At 35.6% G+C, this 23955-nt stretch overlaps 1 protein-coding gene across 4 annotated transcripts in view; it reads left to right on the forward strand.

Annotated features, from left to right (window-relative positions):
- LOC145668318 (uncharacterized) overlaps positions 1 to 23955 on the forward strand; it is a 147678-nt gene that overhangs the window by 90752 nt on the left and 32971 nt on the right. For 2 of the 4 annotated variants that reach the window (XM_081736045.1, XM_081736046.1), the window contains exons 8-9: positions 11822 to 12075; positions 20779 to 20851. In XM_081736045.1, coding sequence (XP_081592171.1) covers positions 11822 to 12075; positions 20779 to 20851 — 327 coding nt within the window. The remainder of the gene's footprint in view (positions 1 to 11821; positions 12076 to 20778; positions 20852 to 23955) is intronic. The other 2 variants (XR_014128011.1, XM_081736047.1) reach the window with 1 other exon arrangement.

Raw genomic sequence — 23955 nt, forward strand, 5'->3', positions numbered from 1 at the left:
AAATTTCAAAGTTAATTTAAAACAATAAATGGCAGATATGTAGATTATGAAATGAAAATATTGTTTTGCTTTTCTCGCGTCTTATATGAAGAGAATTAGCAGTGGACCTGAATTGTATAATATATTTGTAACGTCTGATTAGAAAAGTAAAGAAGTATGAGAACTGGGATAAACACATTATAATTGTGCTGAATGTAACTAGTGTGAGCACCAGGGGCGCACCCACACAGAGAATCTATCTGGTTCGGATCTCCCCTCAAAACTTCTTAACTGGACATACGTTTAGCTATACACTTTCATAATAAAACTATAAGTGTTTAGTAAAGAAATGACTGATTTAGCCTAAAGATCTGATGTTACACTTCATCTGTACTCTTTCCTTTCTTTAAAAAGAAATCTAATTCTATATTTTTTCTTAGAATATAGATGGTCGAAACTTAACGATTAGATATCGTTTTTTAGCTGTAGAATTACATTGGATCAATCGTACATAGATGTAGTGTATTATAGTATTAAACCCCTCTCCCAAACTTCGGCCTCATCCAACAAAATTTTCTGGGTGCGCGCCTGGAAAGTACGTCAAATATTCTTTCACGATTCGTTCGCATAGTCATTTCTATTAAAATTCATAATAATCTTGTAGAAAAAAAAGTCACATTCGGTCACTTTTGATTGATTACATCAGATTTTGGGGTGTTTGAATATGCTGTATGATTCTATTAGGAGTCCGAAGATTCTAGTGGCTCTGGCGTTTTCCGTGGTTTGGTTGATTTCATGAAGTGTCCTGTCCTCATTTCTATAGTGACTAGTGGATGTCTTTGGTGGACAGGCCCCAGTTCAATTCCAGGTAGTAGAACATAAAACACATTACAGTAATCTCCTTTTTAAACTGTAAATCTCGTCTTATATAGCGTAACATCTGACGGAGAACGTAAATACAAAATAACGTCATGAAGTGTCCTGAGACAACAATGCAAAAGTACTTGGACAAAGCGTTCGTAATTAAAGGTGTGTCTGCAGCTGTCATAATAATTTGATACATTGAATGTTTCGTGTATGTTGTTAACAGTTCACAAAACTGCATCCTGGCAATTCAAATATACAAGATAGCAGACGTTTGCAGTCTAATGGAGATTCCATTTATTATATTGTCGTGAAAGTGGTGGTCTGTAGAAAGAGAATGGCACACAGCAAAAGTAATGTTGACTTCAGAAACTGAAAGTTGTTTGTACCATATTAAAGAATGTAAAAGCATTTAAAGGAGTGCCGTAGCTCAACATAGTCTCAGTGCATTAGCTATAGTATCAACATAGAAAAAAAAATATAGAAACTAAACTTCAAAAGAGTTATTGACAAGTTGATTGCCTAGAAGAAAATCGGAAGTGATTTCATATACTAATGAAATGGAGCATTTGTTATGAATGGATACTTCTAATTATATGTAACTATATGTATGGTTATTTTCAGTGATTTTTATGATTTTTCTTATTTTGAATACTGAAAGAATTCTAGAATTTAAAGTTTCTAACGGCTGTGAACTACCAAAAAATTATGTCACGAGACGCCACTAGATTATGAGTGGAATAGATAGGAAAATTGTGATTCTGGTTATTGTTGAAATTAGTCTCGTGTTAAAATGAAACCTGTGGATATTGCCTACATCGATTTCATTGAAAAGTGACCAAGTAGAGTATTTTAAAGTAAATACTATTGTAGACTGTAATATACACATCTTTATTGTCTTCTTGTTCACCTCAACCATAGGTTGGTGGGCATCATGGAAATTTTAAAACTTTTCTCTCGCTTGGGAGAGCTGTTTTATATTTTGATAAGGCTTCTTCGTAACTGCATCTCGGTATTCTATTCTTGATCTTTCTCTTCCTGGTTTTCCTTCTGACTTCCCCTCTGTCAACACGGTGATCCAATCGGAGTGCCGAATAAGATGGCCAAATATGCTGTTTCTTTTTTCCTATTATCTTCATGATCTGTTGTTCTTCATTAGCTTCCTTTAGTACGTTTTCTTGTAATACCTAATTGTAGTATCTTTATTGCAGTAACTAATTATTAGTTTGTACTTTATAATATATATATATATATATATTAAAAATTATTCTTGCAATTTAAACACTCGCACGTAAATATCTTAAGTTTCCCCATTCGTACAATATGATTTAAGAGCAATTTAAACACACGAATTTCTTACGAAATCTACATCAAATTCTTTATTAATTTCTCCCACTTATAAATAAATGAAAATAAGATGGTCAGTTAAAAAGAAATACACGAAGTATTCATACTGTCTGACCCACCTTAATTAGTGAAACATGTAGTAGGCCTTAGTTGTGGTTTTTTAAATAGTAATTGTTGCTAATACGTGTTGACCAGCAAGCTGAAGAATGGAATAATTAGTTGTGTTGTTACTTTATATATATATATATATTATTATTATTATTAAACTTTCCAATATGAATATAGTCAGAAGGGAAAGGCTTCATTTTCGAAAGGTATCAAAAAATATACACAACTCAATAGGTCTGTTTGGACTGGATTACCAAACATTTTGCAATGTAGACTTTGAGTGGAAAACTTCGTCAGTCCGTTCATACACTTGTCACCAATAGATATAAACAGCAGTAAACAGTATCATCGCTTTCTATATTTTCAGAGAAGTTACTTTTTAATTGACAAGTTTTACTCCCCTTTCTTTCTTCGGTCCATTAGCCTTCCGAAAGGCAATAACAGTAATACAAGGAAGAGTCGTAAGACTTGCAGTATTTCCACAAGCCAAACAGTAGACACACATATACACCGTGATTGACTATAGGTACAAGATGAATTTGGCCCAAAAGCTAATAGAGTAAGCAGACTGTTTAACACAGAGGCTGCCACTCAGTTAGTATTTTCAGTCAGTTTTTAGTAGCAGGGACAATAAGTGCTCAACAACGTCTCATAAATGAACTATTACTTTATGAGTTTGAACTCGGTTATAACGCTACGTCAGCAACCCAAAACGTATGTCATGCTAAGGAGGAAAGCGCTGTGAACCACAGCACAGCGACTCGTTTATTCCAGAAATTTCGTACAGGTTGTAAAAATATTGACTATCAGGTAAGGTCTGGCCGCCCCAAGGTAACAAAATTCTGAGGTCATACGACACGCCATTGCGGAAAATCCACCCACCAGTACCAGATGATTGTCAAACAACTCGGCATGTCCCAGTTCACTGTAGTCCACTGTAATATTTAGATTCTGTTAATATAACTACTTGTCACTGAAATACAGAGCAACGTGTTTCGTGAACATTCCAACATTTAGTGGAAAATATTCAATTGTACTTAGGAAAATTATTCTTCTGCTTATTCGATATTGAGTTGGCAATTCCATTTGCCATTCATTGTGATGCTTGGTAATTTCCATCACTCAATTCTTACTAGGAGTTCTGCTGATTCCATATCTGACGTATTTAAGACGTCAGTTTTGGTGAGATTATAGTCATGTCAGTAACCATCACCTGTAATAAAGTGAATCCGTATTGTAGATTTTATTGTGCTCTATAAGTCTATGTTATTTTCAACAATATGTTGCCTAAAATAATCTTAATTCTTCTTGTAGAGATAGTTTATATAATACAATAACATATCCAAATCAATTGGGTTTCCGCAGTCTTCGTAAGTTATACTTTAGATATTCACAATATTGTTCGACATTTTTGACTCAGTCTTGTCGTGTTACTGCGTACACCATTGTTGTTTCCGGTTTGTCTTCTCGCTTTCACACTTGAATCCAAATATCTTTCATGCTTATTTCGTGTAACTAATTTCTATGTACACTTAATTTTTGAAGTCGGAGGGCTCTCTTTCCTGGTCTAGTGGTTAACACGTGTCTAGTCTTTGGTGCACATGGTGCCGGGTTTTGATTCCTGCTGGGAGAGCACAAAGTTTAATTTCGCAATCATTCACTTTCATTAATCGTCCGTCTCGTTTAGCCTGAAGGTCATAAGCATGGGACGTTAAACAAAAAAAAATATGTTTTTTGAAGTTGGAGTGAGTCCAGTTTTCGATTGTCTCATCATGAATTCCTTAACAAAAGGTAACCGTTGCTAGGTGAAGATATTCTTTTCTTCATCATCATCTTCTTTCTTTCATATTTTCCCGTTATTTGTTGTGCTCAGGTTTGAAGTCCAAGGAAGTACATGGTGACTTCTATCTTAACTGTAGGTCCACGCTTCACCTATTCTAATTGTTGAGAAAGAATTTGTCCAGTTATTGTTTTATTTATTTATTTATTACAATCTCACTCACAACATTTATACATCAAATGTTTGTTTTGTTGTCTTTTGTGATTTGTTTTTTGTTTACGATATTACGGTTTATTTTTTACATAATCTCATTCATCTGACTGAAAACTTATGAATCTTTCCGTATGTTCTCCAAAACGAAACCTAACTCCTTTGTTTAGACAAAGTGAGAATTGAGAGAGAGATTTCACGTAAGAACAAAGCCATGGAGATAGATGAGAAAATAAATTTTAATAAAGCGATATTCAAAAGTAGTGCTACAGCTGCACAAGTGGTCAGTGCTCAAGGTTACCGAAGTAAAACAGCGCAGGGTCTGACCATTACTAACATGTGTATTATTGTGGAGCTATTTAAATTAAAAAGTAGCAGACTTCAGTCAAGGAAGCTTATAACAACGACAGTGAATCTCGCAATGTGCTGACTACACGTCCCAAATTTGCAATTACGACTCGCCGGTTTAAACTCTGGGACTTCGTGCCAGACAGTAAGTAAGTAAGTTAGATATAACTTCACAATGCATAGTGAAATACACGCGTGAATGGCAGTGAAACACTTTACATGCTTGCGGAGACTATTGTGGATTTTATATAGGTTGTGTGATGCGATTTAAAGTTTTACAAATATTGAAAAAGATAAATAAAGTCAATGAACATAAGAGACAAATTGAATGAGTGAGTTGAAAAAGGAACACATTCCAAAAACCTCAACTTTCAAACAATTCGATTTTCACTCATACGTTCTCGCAGACGTCAGCAAGGAGGACCTAAAATTAATGAATGCGTTCCTTGCTCCTCTCAAGCGGTGTAGGTATATATAAAGTGAATATAACCATTCCAGTTTAGCTTGCCTATTTTCTGGAATGTGTACCCTTTTCAACTCACTCATTCAATTACACTGGTTAAAAATGACAAACATCCAGAAAGAAATGGGATAGAACACCATATTCCTGTGTGTTACTGGTAGAGGAATGCACACACAATTATCAACGCAGTTGGAAGTAAATACTGACCGTTGTCCACTTTTCATAGCAACCATTTCTGACGTGCCAAAGGAAATTAGTCAAGCATTTTCGTTACCGTACTTTGCGTCAAATTGGGACAGAATGGTGGAGTCAATCCAGAACAACGTAGGCGAGTTCAGTTCATATAGTTAACGAAAGTGGGACGGGGGGAGGGATAACTTGCAACTGTGGGAAATCATGTGGTCATACGACAGAATCGCACATGTTACAGAAGGAGTGCGTGCTGCATCAGTGCTAGGGTTGTTGGTCAGACATATTGCCCGCCCAATCGTAAATAAGCCGTGGATTTCGTATGCCACAAAAACACTTGGAATAACCCATGAATTTCGTTAACAAACTTTGAAAATCTAGAAGATTTTCAAATTAGTATTAGAAAAACTTACCAGAAGAAAGTAAGAGTCGTTTTGAGGCCCAGAATATGTTGCGGAACTGTGAAATTAACCATGAAATTGAAAACTTTCAGACCATGAAAACCGTAAAATGGCGTGAATTTGTGAATTTGATTATTTAGTCTGAGTGGGAAACCCTGTCAGAGCAAGGTGCACACACGGCTTAGTTGCAGGCCAACAACATTCGTATGCACGCCTGATCCAATGCATCAGACAAACTGCCATTTTAGATCACACGCCGACCATTTCACAGATTTGGATAAATGTATCAGACATGTCACATGAAACAATCGAAAAGTGTTTGCTGGGTGCAGGAATATGGTTACGGGCGCAGCTAGCGAGAATTCCCTTCATTCTTCGCCACCACGTAGTCCACCTCCAATCGTGCTACGAAAGAAACAATGAAGGAGTGAGTGACGCAGCATTATTTTAGTGATGAGAGCGTTCTTCTCGGCGCTAGTGATTGTCGTTTGGGGATGTAGTATTGATTGGGTGAACGTCACCCAGTACAATATATACGGCATTAACACATAGGATCGTCAGTCATCATAGTGTGAGGAGCTATATAATACAATGGCCGGTCGCCTGTAACATCATTCGGCCCGTTCTGCTATCGTTCCTTCAACATCTCCAAGAGGTCCGTGTTCTCCCTCAGGCTGTTGATATTATCCAACACATTTGCATAATTTACATCAACTCAGGCCTGTCTGTCATTGACTATATGTAGAACTCAGTTGAGCGGTGTATGGTGCTATCTGCACACCGGATAACAAACCTTGAGTCACCAAGTGGAAGAAGCGTGGACGTAATTCTCTAGGATCAAATTCAACATCTGTGTGACTGTATTCATGTGAAAATACAGGCCTGAGTTACAGCTGAAGGAGAGTGCACAATGTACTGATTTGGTCTTTTGACACAGACTGTGTATTATATCTATAGGTGTAAGACCCTATGATTCATGTTGAGGTACGACCTATAGAGTCTAGTTCAAAATTTCATTCACGTGAGACCATAGTTTGCGGGAATTCGGTTTTTACTTCCTACCGCTGTGTATTTTATAAAAGATCAGTTAGATGGCTAAACTTATTTGCTTTTACGTGAAAACCGGAAGATATGTTTGTAAATTGTCGTATTGTGCAGCGAGTCTTAACGTTTGTATGACTTTACAGGGTGTATGTCGGTTACGGAGCAAGAAAAGTCATTAATTAGATTTCGGTAGAGGTGCGGCGTGGTATAATACCTGACATAATCGTGGATGTGTGACATCCGGGTTATATGGCTTTGAATGCTTGCTCTATCTTTTTTAAAAGATTATTAAGTATTTATTGTCTTAAATTTGAAAGTATACTTGTACAGAATTTAATAAAAACAAATTATAGGTACAAAGATAGTAACAGCTTGTCATAAGAATAGATAATATCTGAAAAAATAATTAAACAAATTGTAAAAAAGCTAACTCTGGATCAGTTTCCCTTTTTCTAAATGATGCTTATAAGAACAGGGATTATACTAATAATTTTGTGGGTAAGGGAACACAGTTTAAAAAAAGAAATGTGATTAGGAAAAAGGAAACTCAATCATGCTTCCCCAGATGATGGGATCGACAAGAAATTTTGGGAAGCTATAAGTTTAACACAATTCAGTGAGTTTGTATGGAAATAAATAAAAAATTGGTAGTGTAAATATTAAAAGTAAAAACTATTTTGGGATTTAGTTCTTTTTACGTTGGGACTGATAAATGTACTGGAAAAGCAACAGTACTTTAAATTTGAGAACGCTTAAAATAAATATTAGAAATGAATACGACACTATCATAGAATTTTAAAGTATTCTCAAAAATACTTGAACATTCTACGTTCTTTCTCAGCCTGGATGACTTAACTTGATAAATATGTTTGCAAGGAAAACTTAAAAAAGTCAGAGGGGGCGCGGTGGCTCAGTGGTAGAGCGTTCACCTCTGATGCTTGGGGTCCCGGGTTCGATTCCAGCCCCCACCAAGTGAACTTTGTGGTGGACAAACACCGTGCTCGTGGGTTTTCTCGGGGTTCTCCCGTTTCCTCCCACTTTATTCATTCCACCATTTCACTCATCTATCATCATCACCGTCTCCTTTAGCCTAACCGGCATACCCATGGGACGTAAAACTCAAAGATATCATTTCATTTTTCATTTGAAAAAGTCAGAGAACACTTCAAATAAAGTTCCTTTGTTTGATAAAGTTCTAGACGAAAGAAGATTGTTGTCCATAAGTATTTCTTTAAGTATAAGTTGAAAATAGCAGTATATATGCACAAGGATTAAAGGGGATGTAAAGTCAACTCAAGTGCACATGGGTTAAAACAACGGACGTACCAAATGGAAAAGGGAACTAAGTGCGTAGCTGAGTTCTTCTCACCTAAGCACAAAATAGAACAAATCTATTACCATAGGATTCGCTTATGAACGTAGTTGGTTTAATTTCTAATGATGGACCTCTCATCATAAGAGTGAAAGAATGAAGTGCACAGTACGGCAGTTAGGAAGCGAGATTCACTTTCTTTTCAATGAGGTGAGGATTGACATGGAGGTTTTTTGTAGTGGTGAATCTTACGTGTGGCTTTTGGAAACACATGCAGAAATTTTCAGCGCGGTCGGTCACAAGTGTAACGTGCGACGCGTCTAAGTTCAGGCTGGTGTGATAGCTCATCACCGTTTCAAAAATGGAACAAATAGTGAATATCTTTTTTTTTTTTTTTTTTTTTTCGCGCTTGAGGTAAACTCCAGCGTTAATATTTGAGATATTTGAAAAGATTTATAGGATCATTTGACTTTCTCACTGCCATATTTTTGAATGGCATAAGAGATTGAGTGCTGGAAGGAAATCGGTGAAAGATGATAAGTGGTTTGTCAGAATAGCAGAAATGATTGACAAAGTTCAGTATATTTTGAATGACCGAAACGCTGGTTTCTGGGTAATATCAGCCTTCAAGGAGAATAAGGAGCATTTTGCCAAATAATAACGGAGGATGTGTGCACGTTTCGTGTCCCACTCCTTAACAGACGAGGAGAAACTGGAAAGAATGAGTGGATCATTGCCCCAGCACACAACGTAGTGATTGTTCTCGAGGTTTTTTAATAATGTTTGTGTGGTACCACATCCATCTCTGTGTCCTGTAGTCACTTTCTTTTCTCCAAATTAGAAACATCAGAGTTTTTTTTTCTTTTTTTGTTCTCGATGTTTCCGCATCCGGACTTTGAACACTATTACAGTATAGAACTTTAAGAAAAGATCTACTAAATTATGCAAAGCTGTGTGTTAATAAAGAAGGTTCTTTGAATATACCAATATAAGTTAATTTTACCTATTATTCATATAGACTCATCTGGTTTCCTAATTTTCTCCGTGTTTATATATTAAATCGAATTACCAGGAACTAGTGAAAACATTGTTACCCACACTGAAAAATGTACATTATAAATGTTAAACGTTTCATCAGGGAGGGAAGGAACTAGGAAGAAAAGAGAGGATAATTAAATAGCAGAAAAGTAGCCGGAAAGCGTCCAGGTTGGTACCATGTTGGAATGCAGGGTTGGTTATACTTTTTTTTAAAAAAAACTTGATGACCAATATGAAGACTACATCCATTCATGTGACAGCTAACAAAAGCATAGTAAACATTTCTGAAAACAAAACATACGAAAGTAGTGAAACCAAAGATACAGCATTTGACATTGTATAACTCATATCACATAGAAAAACTGAGTACTGTATTAATAAATTTTTACGGAGTCTGTATCATTTTTTCATTTTTCAATTCAGCATTTTCTTCAAACTATGTTCTGTTCAGTAACTAGAAAATTCAAACCTTAATCAAAGAGATATTAAGATGCTATCATTCTTGACAGAGTATCAATCACAAACTGGTAAAACCTCTTGGTACACAAAATGTCAGCATTCAACATAATTTTTATCGGACAATCTACAATCAAAACATACATTCCTTCGATTATAAGCATTATTGCTGAAACAGTTTCTTTTCTTTTTTTCTTTTTCTTTCTTTATTTTATTTTTATTTTTTTAATCAGTCCGAGGAGATTAAGTGGAGCTCCAAATGTAGATCGGATAGTACAGTAAAGATGGGAACTTGAACGTCATTATCTTCCAGATGTAGGTTGTTCTAATGTAATATTTTAGTAGCAACTAAAGTTTGCTTTGAAATTTAGAGTATTTTTTTTTAAATCTAAGATATTATATAGACCTGAAAATTCCAACGAAAAATCAGAGAATTAAGTAACACGGTCGCTAAATAGTTAGTAGAGAATGACTTTTTAGACGATATGAAATTTAATAGTCAGAAAAGAGATCACGAAATAGTACAAAATTTCACAATAAATTTTCAGAACTACTGCTGGTACGAGGAGAATTAAAGGGACTGCAGCGAATTGTGACGATAATTTTTGAAAGTATTCCCCATTCTTACAGCTAACAATTTTTATCACTCCATTAGATGTTCAAAAGTCATTTAACAAAATAATACTAAGTTTAATTTTCTTCAAAGTTAATGAAGTGTCCTTTTAGCATCAATTTTGGTTCGGGGAAGAGAAAGAAGTCTTTAGGAGGCAAATCCGGGGAGATGGGGGACTACTACACCAGTGAACCTTTTACATCAGGAATCAGTATGTTAGAGTCACTATTGAATATGTCGTTGCATCAACATTGAGAAGGACCCAGCACCACGTTTTCCCATATTCCTTCAGAAGCTGCAGGATTCTTTTACAGTTGATTTGAATTTTAACTTCCACCATTCGGACAGTCATGTGGCGATCTGAGCTCACATATTCAGGAACTTTCTCCAGAGCTTTCTTTCTGTTGTTTAACAGCCGTGCGTCCATACCTTGAGTAATACCTAATGCCTTCTTTTCCCTCATGAAATCAATCAGACTATTCAAAAAGAGGACTATGAGACAGGGCATTATCTTAGTAAACCGTTTGGATGATTTCGTAAGTTTCCCTAATTTGTTGCAACACTTGATATTATTCTATTCCATATGCGAATCGTGATGATGACAACCAGTTTCTTTGATTATACGTCTTCAAAATTGAACAGATTTTCTTTTTAAAAATCTTTGTGTCCTTCAAAAGAGGGGAGATTTAATTACAATTTGATATGTACGGTATATTTTTGTCATTAATATTAACACCAGCAGTCCTGGAACTTTATTGTCAGACCTTATATTTCTAAAGTCTGGTAAGTACACTCATGTCCAAAATTATTGTCGTATATCTATAAATATATTGTTGTAGGAATATAATTCGATAATGAATTCGCCCGGTATTTCTTACAATGTTAGTATGTGTATAATCGGCAAAGACATGTATGTGGCAAATTCCATTTCAAAAGAGCAGTAAATAAGAACAATAAAACGAAAATAAAACTTTCTTGTCCATTTAGCAACATTTTGTTTTACTCATTCTAATTTTCGTATTTATAATTCTTTTCCCATGAAATTTACCACAAATATACATTTCCCGATTATACACATAGTATCAATATTAAAAGTACTCTGCAAAATCATTGTCAAATTATATTCTTACAAGAAGACAGTTATAGCTTTGCAGCAATCATTTTGGACATGAGTGTACCTTGGGTAACAAACATGGTCTGCTGCTCCGTGGGTTTGTAATGATTGTACTTTTTTTCTTTAAAAAAAAAATACATATGTATTGTAAAAAAGACTAGCATTCTTATAGTTCGTGATTCAGCAAGGTTATGGTGTTTATGGATACAATGTTAAATGTTATGTTTTTTTTCTTTATCATTGTATTTCTTAATCTTTGTATTTTATTCATTCTTGTTATCTGTACGTTGTGTGTTGTTTTGTGTAAAATTTTTTTGAGGAATATTGCTATGTAAACTCTTTACTCAAATATGCAATCCTGTTTAAACAGAGGTAACACAATAAGATAATCATTTTTATTATGAAGTAATTGATACCTAAATTGGAGCAGGTGATGCAAATTTGAAGATATCGTAGGCTCATCTTATGTGTGCAGTGTTGAGATCGAGAACATATGTAATTTTATTCGTTGTCATTTCGATTTACCTGTAACAATAGAATATTATGCCTTTTCAGGGTAGAAGACAATAATTCTCAGTGTTACTTATGTCATACGTTCTTACCTGAAGGTCCAACTTATCAAGATCATGTTGAGAAATGTATTTTGAGGAGAAATAGTCAGGCCGCACAAAGATTCACTGTTACGCGAAGACGTCCACTTCACACTTTAGTTTCAAATAAGTCGAGTCCTGTTATAATAGATACTACTTCAAATAAAAAATCTTCACTATTAGAGGATTTGGATAACTGTGATAGACGACCAGTACAAGGTAATTTTTTTTAATTTAAAGCACATGGAGATACTTAAATTCTCGCAGAAATTAGTATTTGTGTAGTTTAGTTATCTTCTAAGCATTGCTGATAATATATGTGTGTATAATTCAGTTCATTGCAAGTTGTTGGCAATTTTTACAACCCCTAAATCACACATTACTTTAACTTCTTCAGTATTTTATTTGTAACGTGGAATGTTCATATGAAATTCATTTTGCTTTGCAAAGTAACTAGCACACGTGAAAGAAGAAATAGTGTGTCAGGCAGTGTTTCTTTCCTTTTTTTTAATTTTATGTATTTGAAGTTATTCTTTTTCAATTTGTGAAGCAAAAAATTATCTTAAGTTCTAAAATATGTTATTACGAAACCTACACTATACTATAATGTATAAACTGAGATTCCAGGTGAATGCGCAACTGGAGCCAGAATCGAACGTGGGTGTCCTACTTACTTTACGGGTGCCTTAACTACTACTATTCCAAATCCTCTCGCAGGACATTTTCACTTTTTTTTAAATGGTTGTTTTAAATTTTTTAAATGGTTAAATTTATTTCTCAAGTACGTAGTACAAGTTATTTGCATTGATATCTAGAAGATGACAAGAAAGAGGAAGTATAAAAGCATCTTAAACGTAAAATTTAATTGATCATCTAAAACTAGAATTTGCAGGTCGTAGTTTAAAAGCTTTAATTTTAATATTTCTAGTGGGTGAATCAAAACTTGGTGCTCTTGGTTGCCAGCTATTATTCTATTACTTAAGGGAAAACGATGATTACTGCGTGTGTGTGTGTGTGATATTTTTCGGGTATTCCTTCAGTTTCTAAAATTTCCCTAAGGCACCAAAAATAAGAACAAGATATTGATAGTGGTGATCTCACTTGCGTCCGTCGTTCTGCCTCCAGATCCAAACGAAACTTTTTTGTTTCATAAAATGGTTGATGATAACATATTATCATCAATTAAAGTAAAAACATTATGCAAAAATAAAATAAAAGTAGGCAATATACAGGGGAAAGTAACCAACAAATCCACTTCAAAGGATAATCACACTTCGTTTTAAGAAATACATATTTTTAGCTATTGTAATATGCTATGTAAGAAAGTGGCAGTTTAAAATCAAACACTTTATCTTGTTAAGGGGAAAGGCTATCCAAATCCTCTTACCAACAATGTACTGTCCACTCAACGGAACTCTCTGGTGGCTAAGCGGTTAGCGTACGCGCCTTTGGCGTGAGAGACCCGGGTTCGATTCCCGGCAGGAGCTCATGTGGTTCGGATTCCACGTTAATCAGTAGGTCCACGTCTCATATAACCTCGCTGCTGAAAGGGACGCTAAACTAAAATAAATTCAACTGTCCACTCAACGTTTTAGTAAATGCGTTTCCTGATAAAGTCTCAAATAGATAAATTAGTGAGCAATAATACGAATCAAGAGTTAAACACATGCAAGATAGTTTTGAGTACAAACAATAAAATAGACAGTTATCTTAATTGCTTTCCAAAACACAAAGAGAACTAGCCGTTATATTTTATTTTCATCGGGAAGAAGGCGTAAGAGATGTTAACGTACTTAGGTAAAGGAGAGTCCAACAAAGTCAAAAAGTAGTCTAATCATATTTGTGTATAACAAAAAAAAGTCCTAAGATAAGGCATATACCAATCGATAGATCTCATTGAGCTGAACAAAATAATATGGGTGGGTATAAATCTTCATGCGTAGTTTTCGAGGAACTCTGGATACTTAAAAATGATGCTGTACGAGAACGAAGATGAAGCCGATTCTGAAATGTACTCTCATGAATCTTTTCATTATGACAAAGCCAGATGACAGTACACAATATACTTAGTGACATACAGCCTAGAATTATGACCGACTGTAAAGCTTTTAATTTTTGCTTAACTATAGTGTCATCCAAAGGGAAGACGCACGTCGAGCTGATCAAAATAATATATTTGCGGGTAAATTATCATATATAGTGTTCGAGAAATGGCGCCACGGATGTTTATATCGTAAAAAGTGTGTCGTTGGTTGCCAATAATATTTAATAATATTTCTCCAACTGCAACGTATTGTTTATTTATTTGTGTCTCTATATGTACAAAATAAACTGTATCTATTATTTATCTTCTAACGGTGATGCACATAACTTTAAAAAGAATTTATAACTTAGTCGTAGAATTGCTTGGTCATTATTTCAGATGTGTTTATTATGAATTACTTGACTTACAGTGGACGACATTGCGTTTTGGAAAGTAGTTAAGAGTTTATTTTATTTTACGTATATACATATTTATTTATTATTTTTAAAAAAAACCCGCGGTGGCGCGGGTTCGATTATCGGTGGAGGCGGGAATTACTTTCTCGTTTCAACGTAGCTCAGGAATTTACCCAGCCTCTTAGGAAACCTGGGACAAAAGCGCCCAGAGCGTCAACTGCATAACTTGTCTGAATGTGGAATCCTTTACGTTACCATTTTATTCAAAGATAAGCACATGTTCGTTCCACAACTTATGTATTGTTTCAGAGAAGAGAGTTTTTTAAACACGACTGTATTGTATTTGTCGATATAATATTATTTTTTGACTACGTTGGCATATCTAGAACGAATGTATAATTTTAGACAAAATATAATGTGATTAATAGTAGATTTTGTACTTGTTGTATCTTCTAGTTGAATTTTCTTTTCTGTTGTTTTTCTACTGTTTGATTGGTGTCATTATACCCACTATGTCAATAATTATGTATACACAAGAAAAAAAGTGATTTTAATCTGGATATCTTGGTTGCAAACAAAGCTATTTTCTTTTTGACTGATAGAGCATATGGAGTATATGTTTCAAGATTAGAGAAGTACTCACCTGGTTATATTCCTAGAAGCAGGGAAAAATTCTTGTCTTTTTGTTCCTCGTAAAAAGATACTCGTGTACGTATCCGAAATACCGGACGGTCTTTCGCTGCTTCCAGGAATTCAGTTGAGTGAGTACTTTTCTAATGCCTCCTTAATTTACGACAGGCATTATTAAGGTGTTAGTGCATTAGTTGCTTTTCCCCTCAACTTTTCATGTAATAGTCTCATATTGTCATATTTATGTTGAGTCTTGATTTCTGAAATAGGACCTTTAGGTTACAGTGTCACTTATACGTTGCAAAAAACACATTCTTGTGTAACTTCGGCAGAAGTATTCATACACCGGAGTTAAGTATATTTGTGTAATCACATTTTAAAAAGCTTCATCGTAAAATTGTTGAAGTTTTAAGGTACAATCCACTTTGAGACACATTTTAGGTGTATACAATTCTCGATACTGTTAATAACACTTTAGTTGTAAATCATTCGTGACACTGTTAATACTTTCATACTAAATCTTGATGCTTCTCAGTCCGCATACATTATTATTGTCTCAGAGAATTTCATAATAATATTTTGCCCTCGGTCAGGAAACTACTAATTTCTTCTGTTATATACTTCAGTGAGCGTAATCGTAATACTAATGATTCATCTTCTCTTTTTAAATGTAAGTGCTCTATTTTTAATTAACTTGGTGCTTTTGTCTGTAGCTTTTTCCATTGAAAAATGAATAATTAGTTAAACCCGTGTTTCAAGTTCTTATTTATACTGAAAAGAGAACTTAACATATGAAAAATTTCTTACAGAGAGTGTTGAGTAATTGAGATAATCATATAACATTACGGAAACTTGTTTCTGCTACATAAAATGTGTTTATTTTTTTCAATGGTAATTGTGAAATGTAATGAAAGCTGAGTACAATCTATCATTTTAATAAAACTAATAAAATCTTTCATTACTCATAGTTTACTACTAAGAGCGTCGGAACTTTAAAACTGTGTTTTGGCAACACTAACTGGATTGACAAAGGTAAACTGACAGTTGTATGCAGTAGTCTGTGGCAAATTATTATGAAGAGATATACAATTCAGCAGCGCATAAAAATTCTACTATAACTTCAAAAAGAATGTCAATTTCAACAGAAGTTCCCTAGACTTTTCTATCGATAAATGGTAATGTGATCTGGCCGCCCAGCTTATGTGATTTCTATCTCTGGATTATTTTGTACGAGATATCATAAGTTTCAGATCTATTTAAATAAGCCTCGAACAATTCGTGAACTAAAAGGGAAGATTGAACGTACCATTGTGAATTTACCCTACCTTCAGAATCCATTCCACCCGCCAAGGGAAATATGAACGACATTATCTTCAAAACGTAATTCCGTTGATTGCTTTTCAAAATAATAATAATAAATCATTATCACTTGTTTTCATTCTCTTTGATTTTACAGTTCTTTCTTTTTAATGCTAAATCCTATAGATAGATATAAAATTGTAATTGGATCAAAAGAGTTCCCAAGTTTTTTTTTCCTATAATTGCTTGTGCACTATTTTCATTCTGCTTTTGCTGATGATTATTTTTCCATATTTTTTAAAAAAATTTTTTACTTTTTTGTGTTAATTTCATCATTAATTTTCTTTTTTCAATCCTTTTTCCAAATATAAATTTCTCTCTTATTTATTGTTTATTCGCTCTCCTGCACTACTACCAACCTACCCACCCTATCAGGTTATCTTCCTCCATGTCCTAAGAACCTAGTAACATTGTCATGGATTTTGCATTCCAGCATGGCACTTAGCTATGTGTTTTTTATCTTCTTGTCTGTTCTTTAAGTTTTTGTTTCCTTCTGATGTGAAGGGATTTAGCGAAAGTACTTGATAATGTATTTTCTTAGTATGTGCTTGTTTTCACTATTCCCTCGTAATTCATAATACACTCTGGTGGAAATATATGTAAGAAGATCCAGTAGTAAATTCACACATCTGGACTAAAGGTTGTAGACGAGAAGCTGATGGTCCGCGATAGTGATCGCAACATTGCACTTGTGGGATATCCGGAACATGGAATACAGGATATACAAAAATATACAGTACTCACAATAAAAACACTTGTAACTGCCTCAGGAATTCACCAGTTGTTTGGTTAAATACCCAGTCATACTGACGTTGAATTTCTAGAGTATAGCAACTCATGCCCGTTGTAGATGTTAGATTAGCTCCGTAATGGTCGATCTTTGGCGAAGCCCTTCTAGCGGTCAGGATCCCCCACCATGTTCAACACGTGCTTGGTAGGACTTAGATCCGGGAATCTAGTAGGCTAGGGTAGAACTCGTATACCGATCAGGATACACTAGTTTCCGTTGTGGTATTAAGATGCTCGTTATCCTACTTAAAGATGGGATAAAACATAGTGTCCAGATAAGGTTGAAGGAAATGATTGATGACGTTACGAGTAAGTTATACGACGTGCTAGTCGTACTGAACCGATGAATGAAGACTAGAGACGAGCGGGGTCTGTAGCTTCTTCCCCCTTATATCAGAATGCCGCGTGGGTCCTGTATGGTTAGTGGCGGTACACGGTGAATCTTCCCGCAAACCTGCACGTCTAACACAACGGCCATCACTGTGTCGAAATAGAAACGAATCTTAAATTGTTAAATACCACTGTTACCCATTTGATTCGCTGCTGCCGTCTTTTCCAACAAACATTTCCGCTTAAGGTGGTGTCAGAAGTAATAAATGTGATTCGAACGCGGGAACGTAGACGTATCTCTGAACAACCATGGGTGTCACAGTCCTGTCTGTAGTTAGAGCGCCTCGAATTATCCTTATGTCCATGTGTTATCCTATGTTCGCGGGATCATTGGGAGGCATGTCTGCTGTAGGAACCCCGTCCCTCCTATCGTGTATATCTCCGACGTATCACTGACACATCACGATGTACGTGACTAGCTATTCTGCTAAATAACCATCCGACCTCTCATTGCCCAATTATTTGCCCACGTTCGAAGTTAGTTAATTGCACAATAGGTGTTTCCTGTCGTTAAAGATAGATTGTTATTCACGAGATCTACGAATGGGACTGTTATTCACGAGAACTGCAAGAGGATCTTGTTTCGTTCTTCTTTCACATCTTTCCAAAGTCCACTCTCAGTTGTTGTGCCTCTTCCCCGAAGCCCTTTTAAGCAGTCCAAATCCACAAAAGTCTATTGAACCTGGGTCTGGAGACTTAACAGTTATTTCACTCAAAGGTATGGCCTGTATTCCAGTACTCTTCTTATCCTGGTAAAATGTGAGGGATGATCTTGGAGGTTTTGATGAACTTGTTTTGATGGATATGGACTATGCTGACCTCGTTTCTGTACATATCTAATAGATCTTGCTCGTAGATCGGCCTCAGGTCCTTTCCCTGATAGTAATGTGTGTTAATTTTTCAATTCTTCTCCAGCCTTCAAATCAATTTTCCTCGAGGGCCGCGGTGGCTCAGTGGCGCGTTCACCTCTGGTGCCTGGGGTCCCGGGTTCGATCCCAGCCCCCGCCAAGTAAACTTTGTGGTGGACAAACACCGTGTACGTGGGTTTTCTCGGGGTTCTCCCGTTTCCTCCCACTTACTTCATTCCACCATTTCATTAATTTCTCATAATCACCGTCTCCTTTAGCCTAACCGGCATAACCGTAGGACGTAAAACTCAAAGATTTCATTTCATTTCAATTTTCCTCGATGACAATAGTCGATAATTACCATGGACTATTTCGAGTAAGCCACTTTACATGCTCGGACCCACTGTGTAAAGCGCTTCGCGCCTTTGTTTCTGTACATGATGGGTCGTGGTTTGTTGCAGTCGGAAAGGTACACTTACACCCCGTGTTCGAATTGGAGAAAAAGCAGAGGCGGGTATGTTTTATTACAATTTTGACCCGACATACCAGCTATCTAAATGTTGAAATACAGTGAGGATAAAATGCCTAAAAGATTACATTTCTAATTACATAATGACCCAAAACCTGGGATAGCTTCAACGTAGTTAACGCTGAAGGGGCATGGGAAGGTTTCCCACCCCGGCCCCAGCTTTGAGAAAAATAAGAATGTCCCCTTATGTTGTTATATAGAATTGTTATTAAATTATAGAGAATTATATACAAAAATGCTCAAAAACCAAGTTTTTTATATTAAGAATTTTTAAACAATTTCTCATGGGAAAACTTCCGGACCCTCTATTTGACTGAAGGGTTTTCCAGACCCCTGGAACCTCCACCCTACTCCACAGGAGAAAACTCCTAAATCCGCCAATGCTCAAATTTTCAGATTTGACTGCACCCAAAGTTCCCTTCGCACTTGTACATATAGAACAAGAAAGGCAATTTGTATGTCAGCTATGTATGTTCTTTAAATTTAGCCTCCCCTTGTGCTCTAGTAAGATAATGAGGAAGTGCAGCGAAATTCATGTCATGAGGATTACCTTCCTTATTGATAAATGAATTGTCAGTTGAAGTATGTAAGAAAGTTGGAGCTACAGTAGTAGTTTACTTACCTTCCTCACTTTACTGTTTACTGTCTTCTTCTGACATTTTTATTTATTTATTTTTTACTTTTTTTTTATTTTTACTAAAAACTCCATATTGAAAATAGTTACCTTCCATTAACGAACAATACCAGATTGAAATAAAAGCAATCGCCACGAAAATTAGGGGTATACTAATATTAGGAATACACTCACGCACACAGATAATCACCGCACACGCATTTACAGTGTTATCCAATTATTAGAAAGACCCAAAATATGTTTTGACGAAAGTATATAAGCTCCATCAATGTAATTTTGTCACATCACACAATAACCAGACACTTAAGTAAAACAACATTTCTTTTTTGATTGCATAAACTTTTTTTTCCCCTCGTAAATACCGGATCGATTGTGTATTTCTTTATCATTGTAGGCACAAAAGAAATCCCGACAAACTCATAACAATACTTTCCGATTTCAGTTTAAACGAGTCGCCTCAATACACTCCTTTTGTTTGGATTGGACCCATGGCTCATTCCTTTGTCATGTGACCTTTATCTGCAACAAACAGAACTAACACAAATTCTTTCGTAGGGATGAACTTTGTAGACACCTCATTTCACAAGCAAATATAACAAAAATGTCGGTATTAACAATTTAGAAATTATTTCTACATAAAAAATAAAATCTTTGACGTGCAAACATATTCGTCTACTACTGTATACAAAAATAGATTTATTAAAGGTACATTATCATTGACTTTCCAGTGAGAGTATGTCTTGATCACTGAAAAACCAGAGACGGTATGTCTTCGTTACTGAAAAACCAGAGACGGTATGCTATATCACCGCATACCGTCTCACTTCGATCACTGCTTACACCTCATCCAGTGAAGCGACGGACTGCTACCTATGGTTTGCCAAATACCACTCGTACAGTTTCCGAGCATTACACTTAGGTTCACGTCGGTGGCCATCGGTAAGGCAATTTAGTCATGAAGACCTTTTCAGGATTACGTTGTTATAGCAAGATGTGGTTAACAATTCCCCCCAAAAAAACATACAGACGATTCATCATATGTCTTTGAATTGATGAATTCTCTTACACAAAAACGTGTATCAGAAAATTGGGTTACTGTTAATTCGTAAACAATAGCTAATTTTTCAAAGTACTGTTGGTAATTTAGATATGGTCAATTCCGCTGTTAAGTAGTATATTCTCTAAATTTTTTAGAGGCATTTTCTGTAAGATAAGCATAAATGTTGTACAAAAGTCAGAATAGAACTAGAACATCATTCTCTGTTTATTGCATAGAATTAAAAAATATTTTCTATTTTTCACAGCGCTAGTAAAATTCACATCAGCTGAAACCTCCCCATCTCCAGTAAGGACAAGAGCACAAGCAAACCACTATAAGTAAGTAAATTAGTTCTGTTGTTGATTAAATTACTATGCAGTAAATTATTCCTGTGTATTGTGTACGTTATAAGGACTTATGCTAAACGCTGGGGTTAGTATTTGCCATGTATAAAAGTTACATGCGTGTAAGGCAGAATGAGGAAGAAGTGAGATACGAAGTTAAAGGTGGGGTTGGGAAGTGGAAAAGAAAATAGAAAGAGTGAGTCAAGAAAGTTGGCAAAAATAAACAAGCGAGTTTCCTTTCTCATTATGAAACTACTGTAGACTTTCAAATTATAAGGATGCAATATTGCAACCGGAAGTGTTATCACTTCCGGTGAAATTGTAGATTTCTATAGCTGTCAGTTTCGATAGAAGGATTAGAGCGGAGATGTTACTTTTTGTTGGGATGCTAAATCCACATCAAAAACTTGTTTCTCGCTGTTAATGATAGCTTTTGCTCTATTGAGATTTGTCTTGAAACCGGATGAACTAGTAAATTTCTACACCTTCCAGTTTCAGTAAAATGATAACAACGCAGATGGAATATGTTCTTGAGACACAGAATCCATAGTTAAAAACTGTTTCTTGCTATCTCTTACCATCTTTGTTGTACAGTGATTAATGTCGGAACTGAAAATGGTATTTTCTACCAATTTCAGTGTCAGTAGAGTGATAAGGACAGGATGGAACTTTTTTTTTTTGGATACTGAATATCCATATTAGAAAACCATTTTTTGTATCTCGAATTATGTTGTGTTCTGACACCTATTGACGGACAGATGGACGAACGAACGAACAAGTGTCGTTCTGTAAGTCTTCCAATGATTATGCATAGCTTAGGTTGGAAACTAAAAAGAGTACCTATTTATACTGTTCCACATTACAGGTGTTATTTTACAAATTTCTGAGTAATTATAATTGGCTGGCCTTGTCCTCTTTCCCCTCTAATGTTTTCTTCTGTTACTTGATAATTTGATCAGACTTACAATGTGTCCACACGTTCTTCCATCGTACCATTCAAATACAATAATTAATATGGTAGACATTGAGAAACGACGATATTAACAACGGTATAGCACCCATTCATTGAAAATCGTTACTAATCGCATTCTTCCGATCTCTTCAGCCTAATTATGCCAATTATGGATATTATTTATATCATTCCAGGCAAATGTGCCTCCTCTCGATTAAAATAATGTAACTAATTAAATGTTAATTTCCTTGATTAATTGTTGATAAATCATTTCTTCTGAAAAAAGCACCAAAGATAGTTGATACAAGGGTGTTTTTTCTTCTTTTCTTTTAGTGTTAAATTAATGTAGCGAATTAAATATTGGTTGCTAACAACTTATGTGCACAATTTCATTCGCGTTTCATTATCACCATGAAGGATTTGCATTCTTTGGAAATCACAAGGATATATCCTCTTGTCCATTATTTTTCACTTAGTCATGTAAGGTCCATGACATTTGGGCGCAGACATTTGGACGCGGCAGTTTGGGCGCAAAACCTTTTATCCAAATAGGTTTACCTACCCACATATGTTACAATGTATTTCATAACTGGAGCCCGGATGCTTAGGCATTAAAATATCGTCGCATGAGAAGTAGAGGAACGTAACTCGATTTTCGTAGATTTACAGGCAAGAGGATAAAAAGAATGAGATGTGATGTGTTTTTAATAAGATGGTAATTGAGCCACATTACAACAGATGATCGAAAGAAGAACAGATGGCGTTACGTTTAATTTACACCAAGTGGGGCTTTCAAAATTATGTCCGAACATGAAGAAAATGAAAACCGCATTTTTGGAGTTGCGTTCCTCTGGTTCTCATGTGACGATATGAAAATAGGCACTGGAAACTTCTTAAAACTTCCACAAATAATTTTGCAAATCTAAAAATAACATTTAGAACACAGCGAAGTTTCTGCATATTATGCACCAGCTGAAAAGAAATGGGAAGAAACCGTAGCAAACTATTGACTATCCGATCTCTGTACTATGCGGCTTAGTTTTAAAAGAATATTTCCTTTTAATAAAATAGGACATGTAATTTGTGTGAAAAGACATACGTTTTTCGTTAATGTTCAGCTATTTTAAAGATGTGACTATATATTCAAACTGCACTACAATACTGTGCATACTTTCATTTTCACAAAGAAATTATTAAAATGCGTGGTACAAAATATAAGAAGTGTTTACCAAGTACTGGCCGGTACCAAGAGGTCAGAAGAAATGAATAAGAACTGGTTTTGAAATAAAAGTGCTGTTTTTAATGCTTTGGGTGGTTCAAGAAGTGAGTGTTCATTGAATGCCTTTTTGTTATTCGATCTGCGCATTAGGCCGGGCAATTGATACTCTATTGTATTAATAGGAAGTTATTTCAGATTTCATAAAAATAGGCACTTTTAGGCACTAGCTATACCTTAAAATAGTAAGAATAGGACAAATACCTGTTGCAGCCTGTGACACCCCAAGACAAATTTTTGTCCTTTATGATATATGTAACGTAAAGGAACGATACGTAAGAAGAACAGCATTATTTCCTTTAAGGATATGGAATCTGTATGACAGTTTGATAGTTCTCAGTGACCAGTCAAGAACAAACAACCACGCCGAAGCAACTCATCGTGGACTGCTTTGCGCCCAAACGGCCGCGGCTAAACGTCTGCGCCCAAACATCCTGCTCCGGTCATTAAGACCCGACCACGATACTGCTAGCATTGCTAGTAGTAATTGATTTGAACTGCGTTCGACAAAATTACGTATCTGCTGGCATGTCTGAGGTGCCAGCCTCTCTCCAAAGCAATTACAGCACTGGACATTCTGCCGAACTCCCGTATAGACTCTAGTACTGTCTTACGAACACATGAATGCGTGGCGTTTTACGAGTCAGAAGACGGCGCGTGTATTCTTCCATAATTGTAATACTGTTTCTGTTTCACTATTCATAAACAATCATTAAGTAATCGTAATTTCATTTGCAAAGACGGCTGGCATGATTTAGTGCTTGAACACAATAGAAACACTATCAGGATCTGTTTACGACGATGTAACACACGCAACACACAAACGACAATACTGCTTCTCAGTTCTCCCGCACACTGGCGCGCGCTCTT

This window comes from Thermobia domestica, chromosome 13 (assembly GCF_964235325.1).
Source record: "Thermobia domestica chromosome 13, izTheDome1.hap1.1, whole genome shotgun sequence".
Classification (NCBI taxonomy): domain Eukaryota; kingdom Metazoa; phylum Arthropoda; class Insecta; order Zygentoma; family Lepismatidae; genus Thermobia; species Thermobia domestica.